The sequence below is a fragment of the Pongo pygmaeus genome, chromosome Y (assembly GCF_028885625.2).
Source record: "Pongo pygmaeus isolate AG05252 chromosome Y, NHGRI_mPonPyg2-v2.0_pri, whole genome shotgun sequence".
Classification (NCBI taxonomy): domain Eukaryota; kingdom Metazoa; phylum Chordata; class Mammalia; order Primates; family Hominidae; genus Pongo; species Pongo pygmaeus.
Window position 1 is genome coordinate 33940213 of NC_072397.2, and position 8517 is coordinate 33948729.

The 8517-nt window shown below is 32.8% G+C and overlaps 1 protein-coding gene across 1 annotated transcript in view; it reads left to right on the forward strand.

The window, feature by feature from the left end:
• The window catches only part of LOC129025914 (deleted in azoospermia protein 1-like), a 65585-nt gene extending 57305 nt beyond the window's left edge, over positions 1 to 8280 (forward strand). The window contains exons 25-26 of the mRNA XM_054473468.1: positions 4978 to 5049; positions 8269 to 8280. Of these exons, the coding sequence (XP_054329443.1) occupies positions 4978 to 5049; positions 8269 to 8280 (84 nt within the window). The remainder of the gene's footprint in view (positions 1 to 4977; positions 5050 to 8268) is intronic.
• Positions 8281 to 8517: the final 237 nt, after the last annotated feature.

Consider the following 8517-nt stretch of genomic DNA (forward strand, 5'->3'; position numbering starts at 1 on the left):
CATTGCTGTACGTAGAAAAACAATTACTGTTTCAAGGTTTTTCATATTTTTGTTATATTGGGAATTGTATTTCTTTCTATTTAAAAAAACGTTTTACCGTATTAATTCATTCTTTCTGTCAACTTTATTTTCAGGCTTATTCTACTTATCCAGATTCACCAGGTCAATTTACATCTATAAATTCCGTCATCCCTGGATATCAGTTGCCTGTATATAATTATCAGGTAATTGAAGAGGGAGTAAAATGGTTTACTTTCAGCTACTATTGAGGCCTTCCAACTTGTTTATACAAATTGCTTGAATAGTTTGTCATTTTAAAGTAGTGAAATGTACCTAAAATTTAAGAAATCACTTAGAATTCGTGTAATGAGGACCTCTGTGTTACTTAGAAGTGATGAAATCAGATTTTGACAGGAGTGTACTCAGCAATAACTTTTGTGTAGAACAATTTCTGAGATTTGTTTTTCCGTCTTTGTTTCAGCATGTATTTTGTTATCTTTGCTGTCAAAGAGCTGAAACATCCAGGCTGACTTCCATGAATCTTGCAGAGATATAAAGTGAAATAAAAGCTTTACCCAATTCTTAGAGCACACAATTCCAATTGTATTTTTATTTTAGCTTGCTGCTTCATGGTAGTAGTTCTCTGGGTCTGTTTTCAACGATAACAACTCTTATCTATGACCCGTAATCATATGTGTGGTAACAAATTCAAAGAATTAATATCTTTGAGGATGCTACAATTCTATTTCCAGAAAATTGGGAAGATTGAGGTTTTCCATGTAGAAGTAACAACAAGAACTTCAGGGATTAGAAACCTAAAGTACTTCTTTTTTTCTATTCTGTTTCTTTCATTATAACAAAGGAGCCATCATGATAAATACTTCAATATTATGTAACTCACGGGTTTTTGAAAATGTGTAGGAGTATTTACATAATTTTGGTTACTTTTTTTTTTTTTTTTTAAAAAGATTCCACTGCACTGGCCTGTTGGGGCGCAAAGGAGTTATGTTGTTCCTCTGGTAAAGCGAATTAGTGAAACATATACTTCCTCTTCTTTCTTGATTTTTTGTGTGTCATATGTGCCTATAAATATTTTGAATCATCCTTTATATTAATGTGTTAAGTTTTGTTACTTTCTTTTTAACGTCCCATGGCAGCAACAGTGCCTTTTTCTCTCTCAGGTTTTGTATGCTTAAGCAATGGCTTATCCACGTAATGACAAGTGTTCAGTTACTTGTTGGTAGATTATTTAATGTAAGAAAGGTAGTCCTAATGTGGCTTTACCTAAGAACGGTAGTATTAATTTGGCTTTAGAAGAGCATGTATCTGATTAGAATCTGCGTCTGGATTTACCAAGCATAAAAAATTTGATAAAGAGAAACAGAAATGTTTTTCTGTTAATTACTCTTAAAGAAGAATAGGATTAAAAAGAGCATTACCTCTATAACACCTGAGCTGCTTTCCCCCATGTAACTAAAATATTTGAAAGCAGTTCTTCTCATGTGTCTGCCTACTTTATTCTTCTCTAAGTTTAGCAATTAATCCAGCTATTCTTTATTTGAAATGATTTCCAGATGCCTCTGCATATAAATTGCTGACTTCTGGATATATTCTGATTCTGGAATGGGTAGATTTCTGATAGTTTTAGATATCTGTAAATCCCATCAGTTTCTAGCGTGTAGTGTCTCTGATCCTTGTTACTTTGCTATTTAAAGTAGATTTGACATATTCTGTCACTTATTGGTGATAAATAACGTTTATTTCCTTCTTAGTTCATTTTATTTATATCTTAGTTGAAAAGACATTTTCTTTGATGGAAAATAAAGTAACAGAATAGTAGTGAAATAGTTATTCAGTGTTTCTCATTTGTTGTCGTTTTCCCTGTGCTTGAAACATGTACGGTATACCTCATCAATGGCTAGAATAAAAGCCCTACTTCTAACATTTACTGTGAGCCATTACCGAATCTGGGTGTATTCATGCCTGCTGCGTACCTATATGTCTTCAAACAATTAGTATGTATTGAAACATATGAGACTTTATACTGTCTCTTTTCCAGTATTGGATTATATACTGCACTTAGTTTTTCAACGTAAAGTACGGAACACACCGTAAATTCTGTAGAACTACATATTACCTTATAGTATTGTCAAACACAAATCAGTCCGGAAGCATTTTTACAGGGAAATGGCAAATGTATTAATCTAACTTACATTGAACTCTGTCTTCATGCAGCCTTATCACCAGTGAAAGAAATAACTTCTGGGTGGGCATAAGTACACAATATAAGTAAGGTTAACTTTGCCTGGTGAAATAGCCAATTATTTTGTCATTTGTCTGTTCCCCCTCCACGCCCAACCGTAGGACTTGACCGAGAATAATACGTTCTTCATAAATCAGTCAGTCATTTACAATTCTGCATTGTTGTATATAGAAAAATAATTAGTATTTCAATGTTTTTCATATTTTTGTTCTACTGGGAATATTTCTCTCTAATTAAAAAAAAGTTTTACCTTATTAATTCATTCTTTCTGTATAATTTATTTTCAGGCATATCGTACTTATCCAAATGCACCAGTTCAGGTCATCACTAGATATCAGTCGCCTGTATATAATTATCAGGTAATGTAAGAGGAAGTAAAATGATTTGCTTTCCGATATTATAGAGGCCTTTAACTTGTTTATACAAATTTCCTGAATAGTTTGTCATTTTAAACTAGTGAAGTGTACCTAAAATTTAAGGCAACACTTAGAATTAGTGTAGAATGAAGACCTCTGTCTTATTAAGAAGTAATGAAGTAATATTTTGACAGGAATATACTTGGCAGTAACTTTTCTGTAGAACAGATTTCTGAGATTTGGTGTCCCCTTCTTCATTTCTGGATTGTAGTTTTCATCTTTGCTGTCAAATAACTGAATGAAACATCCAAAGTTGACTTTGCTGAATTTTGTTAGGGAGATAGAGTGAAGTAAAATTATGATCCACTTTTTAGAGCACAGAATTCCAATTATATTTTCATTTTAGCTGGCTGTTTCACGGTAGTAATTCTCTGGATCTCTTTTCATAGATAGGACTATGTCTGTGACCCATAATTATATCTATGGTGATAAACTGAAAGAGCTACTATCTTTGAGGTTTCCACATTGCCAACTCCAGAAAATTTGGAGAAAGGTGAAGTTTCATATATAAAAGTAACAAGAATGTCATGGACTAAAAACATAAAGTACTTAAGTTTTCCATTCTGTTACTTTTATTATAGTGAAAAAGGAGACAGCAGGATAAGTACTTCAATATTGTGTTTCTCATGTGTTTTTGAAAATGTGTAGGAATATTTTAATAGTTTTGGTGTCCGTTTTTTTTTTGGTTTTTTTTGTTTGTTTGTTTTTTTTTTTAAAGATGCCACCATAGTGGCCTGTTGGAGAGCAAAGGGATTATGTTGTACTTGACGTTAAGTGAATTAGCCAAACGTACACTTCCTGTTCATTCTTGATTTTTTTCCATGTCATATGTGCCTATAAATATGTTTAAATGATTCTTTATATTAATGTTTTATTTATTTGTTTTTTTACTTTCTTGTTAACCCGATTATAAACTCCAATGGGAGCAACAGTGCCTTTTTTGCTCTCAGGTTTTTATGTGCTTAAGCAATGGCAGGTCCACATAATGATAGACTATATAATCAAAGGTAGTATTCACATGGCTTTAGAATTAGTATGTATCTGTGTAGCATCTGCCTCTGGCATTACCAGCAATAGAACATTTGTAGAAGAGAAACAGAAATGCTTTGCTGTTAATTACTCTTAAATAAGAATAGGAATAAACAAGAGTATTACCTCTAAACCACCTGAGCTGCTTTCCCCCCTTATCGCCAGTTCCTAAAGTGCATGAAAGCAGCTCTCCTTACGTGTCTGCCCACTTTATTCTTCTGTAAGTTTAGCAGTTCATCTAGCTACTCTTCATTTGAAATGATTTCCAGATGCCTCCTCATGTAAATTGCTGACTTCTGGATGTATTCTGGTTCTGGAATGGGTAGATTTCCGATGTGGTTTGATATATATATATGTAAATCGCGTGAGCTTCTGGCATCTGATTTCTCTGATCCTGCTTACTTTGATATTTAAAGTAGGATTTGACATACTCTATCACTTACTGTTGATAAATAACGTTTGTATTCTTCTTAGTCTATTTTATTTATGTGTTAGTTTAAAAGACATATTCTTTGATGGAAAATAAAGTAACAAAATAATAGTGAACCAGTTGTGCAGTGTCTCTAATTTGTTGACATTTTCCACGTGCTTGAAACATGTATGGTATACCTCTTCTTTTTCCTTCTCTGAACAGTGGCTAGAAAAAAAGCCCTACTTGTTTGTGTCATTGACTGTGAGCCATTACTGAATCTGGGTGTATTCATGTATGCTGCTGCCTGTATGTTTTCAAACAATAAGAATTTATTGAAACATACAAGACATACTTTCTCTTCTGCACTATTGGATTATAGACTGCACTTAGTTTTTCGGAATGAAGTACAGAAAAAGCCATAACATCTATAGAACTACATGTTACCCTATAATATTGTCTAATACAAAACAGTCTAGAAATATTTTTACAGGGAGATAGCAAATGTGTTAATTTAACTTACATTGCAATCTGTCTTAATGGAGCCTTATCACCAGTGTAAGAAATAACTTCTGGGTGAACATAAGTACCCGATATATATAAGGTAAACTTCGGCTGGTGAAATAGTCACTTCTTTTGTCATTTGTCTCTTCCCCCTCCCCACCCAAAGGGTAGCACTTGACAAGAGAATTTTTATTTCTTTATAAAGTCAGTCATTTAGAAATCTGCATTGCTGTACGTAGAAAAACAATTACTGTTTCAAAGTTTTTCATATTTTTGTTATATTGGTAATTGTATTTCTTTCTAATTTTAAAACACGGTTTACCGTATTCATTTTTTTCTGTAACCTTTATTTTCAGGCATTTCCTGCTTATCCAAATTCACCAATTCAGGTCACCACTGGATATCAGTTGCCTGTATATAATTATCAGGTAATGTAAGGAGTAAAATGTTTGCTTTCAGATATTATCGAGGCCTTAAAGTTGTTGATACAAATTTCCTGAATAGTTTGTCATTTTAAACTAGTGAAGTATAGGTAAAATTTAAGAAAACACTTAGAATAAGTCTAGAATGAAGACCTATGTATTACTTAGAAGTAATGGAATAATATTTTGACAGGACTATACTTGGCAATAACTTTTCTGTAGAAGAGTTTTCTGAGATTTGGCCCTTCTATATTTCAGGATATAGTTTTCATCTTTGCTGTCAAATAGCTGAATGGAACATCCAGAATGACTTTCATGAATTTTTTAGGGATATAGAGTGAATAAAATTATTACCCAATTCTTAGAGCACGTAATTCAAATTATAGTTTCATTTTAGCAGGCTGCTTCACCACAGTTGTTGTCTGGTTCTCTTTTCATAGTAGATAGGACTCTATCTATGTCCAATAATCATATCTGTCATAATAAATTGAAAGTAGTAACATCTTTGAGATTTCCACAATGCCAAATCCAAAAAATTGGGGGAAAGGTGAGGTTTTATATTTATATGTGGAAGTAACAAGAATATGAGGGATTAGAACCATAAAGCACTTCTTTTTTTCCATTCCGTTTCTTTTATTATAATAACAAAGGAGCCAGTATAAGTACTTCAATATTATATATATCATGTGTTTTTGAAAATGTTTAGGAATATTTGAGTAATTTTGATTTCCTGTTTTTTTTTTTTTTTTTTTTTTTTTTTTTTAAGATGCCACTGCAGTGGCCTGTTGCGGAGCAAAGGAGGTAGGTTGTACCTCGTGTAAAGTGAATTAGCCTACCATGCACTTCCTGTTCTTTCTGGATTATTTTCCATATCATATATGCCTATAAGTATTTTTAAATGGTTCTTTATATTAATGTGTTACATTTTGTTACTTTCTTTTTAACCCAGTTGCAGTCTCCCATGGGCACAACAGTGCCTTTTTCTGTCTCAGGTTTTTGTGTGCTTAAGCAGTGGCTGGTCCACATAATAAGTGTTCAGTTACTTGTTGATAGACTGTGTAATCTAAGAAAGATAGTATTAATGTTACCTTAGAATTAGCATGTATCTGCCTAGGGTCTGCCTCTGGCTTTACCAGCCACAAAAAACTTGTTGAAGAGAAACAGAAATGTTTTGCTGTTAATTACTCTTAAATAAGAGTAGGAATAAAAAAGAGTATTACCTCTAAAACACCTGAGCTTCTTTCCCCCCTTATACCTAGTTCCGAAAATATTAGAAAGCAGCTGTTCTGATGTTTCTGCCTAGTTTATTCTTTAAGGATAGCGATTAATCTAGCTCTTATTTACTTGCAATGATTTCCAGATGCCACCTCATATAAACTGCTGACTTCTGGGTATATTCTGGTTCTGGAATGTATAGATTTCTGATGTCATTTACTATACCTATAAATCCTGTGAATTTCTGGCATGTAATTTCTCTGATCCTGATTACTTTGATATTTAAAGTAGGATTTGACATACTCTATCACTTATTGGTGATAAATAACGTTTATTTTCTTCTTAGTCCATTCTCTTTATGTGTTAGTTGAAAAGACATTTTCTTTGATGGAAAATAAAGTAACAAAATAGTAGTGAAATAGTTCTTCAGTGTCTCTCATTTATTGACATTCTGCATGTACTTGAAATGTGTAGGATTATACCTCTTCTTCTTTTTTCTTCTCTGAACAATGGCTAGAGAAAAAGCCCTACTTGTTTCTAACATTTACAGTGAGCCGTTACTGAATCTGGGTGTATTCATGTATGCTGCTTCCTATATGTTTTCAAACAATAAGTATTTATTGAAACATATAAGACATTGTACTGTCCTTCTCCAGTTTTGGATTGTATACTGCCCTTAGTTTTTCGAAATGAAGTACAGAAAAAAACATAACATCTGTAGGAGAACTACATATTACCGTGTAGTATTGTCAAACACAAAACTATCTGGAAGTATATTGACAAAGAAATAGCAAATGTATTAACTTAACTTACATTGACATCTGTCTTAATGGAGCCTTATCAGCAGTGTAAGAAATAACTTCTGGGTGGGCGTAAGTAGACAGCGTAAGTTAGGTAAACTTTGCTTGGTGAAATAGTCACTACTTTTGTCATTTGTGTGTTCCCCTGCCCCACCCAAAGGGGCTTAGCACTTGATAGAGAATATTTCTTTCTTCCTAAAGTGATTCATTCATTTAGAATTCCGCATTGTTGTATTTAGAAAAGTAACAAATATTTTAAAGTTTTTCATTTTTTTTTTAAATTTTGGGAATAATATTTCTTTCTAATTTAAAAAGATGTTTTACCGTATTCATTCTTTCTGTAAACTTACTTTCAGACATATCTTACCCAGATTCACCAGGTCAGGTCACCACTGGGTATCAGTTGCCTGTATATAATTATCAGGTAACTGAAGAGGGAGTAAAATGATTTATTTTCAGATACTGTTGAGCCCTTTAAGTTGTTTATACAAATTTCCTGAATAGTGTGTCATTTTAAACTAGTGAAGTGTACCTAAAATTTAGGAAAACACTTGCAATTGGTCTAGAATGAAGCCCTCTGTATTATTTAGAAGTAATGGATTAACATTGTGACAGGAATATAGTTAGCGATAACTTTTCTGTAAAACAGTTTTCTGAGATTCTCTGTAAAACAGTTTTCTGAGATTCATTGTCCCCATCTGTATTTCAGCATGTAGTTTTTCATCTTCACTGTCAAATAGCTGAAACATCCAGACTGACTTTCATCAATTGTTTAGGGAGATAGAGTGAAATAAAATTATCATCCCATTCTTAGAGCACAGAATTCCAATTATATTTCTATTTTAGTTTGCTGCTTCATGATAGTAGTTCTCTGGGCCTCTTTTCATAGATGTGACTATATCTGTGACCCATAATCATATCTATGGTGATAAGTAATAAATTGAAAGAACTCGTATCCTTGAGATTTCCACAATGCCAACTCCAGAAAATTGGGAGAATGGCGAGGTTTTACATATAAAAGTAACAAGAACGTCAGGGGTTAGAAACATAAGTACTTCTTTTTTCTACTCTGTTTCTTTCATTTTAGTAACAAAGGAGCCAGCATGATAAGTGCTTCAATATTGTGTATCTCATGAGTGTTTTAAAATGTGTAAGAATATTTTAATAGTTTTGGTTTCCTTCCTTTTTTTTTTTTTTTTTTTTTTTAAAGATGCCACCATAGTGGCCTGTTGGGGAGCAAAAGAGGTTATGGAGTAAAGTGAAATTAATGAAACATAGACTTCCTCATCTTTCTTGACTTTTTTTTCTATGCCATATATGCCTATAGATATTTTTAAATGGTTCTTTATATTAATGTTTTATGTTTTGTTACTTTAACCCAATTGTAAACTCCCATGGGAGCAACAGTGCCTTTTTGTCTCTCAGGTTTTTGTGTGCTGAAACAGTAGCTGGTCCACAT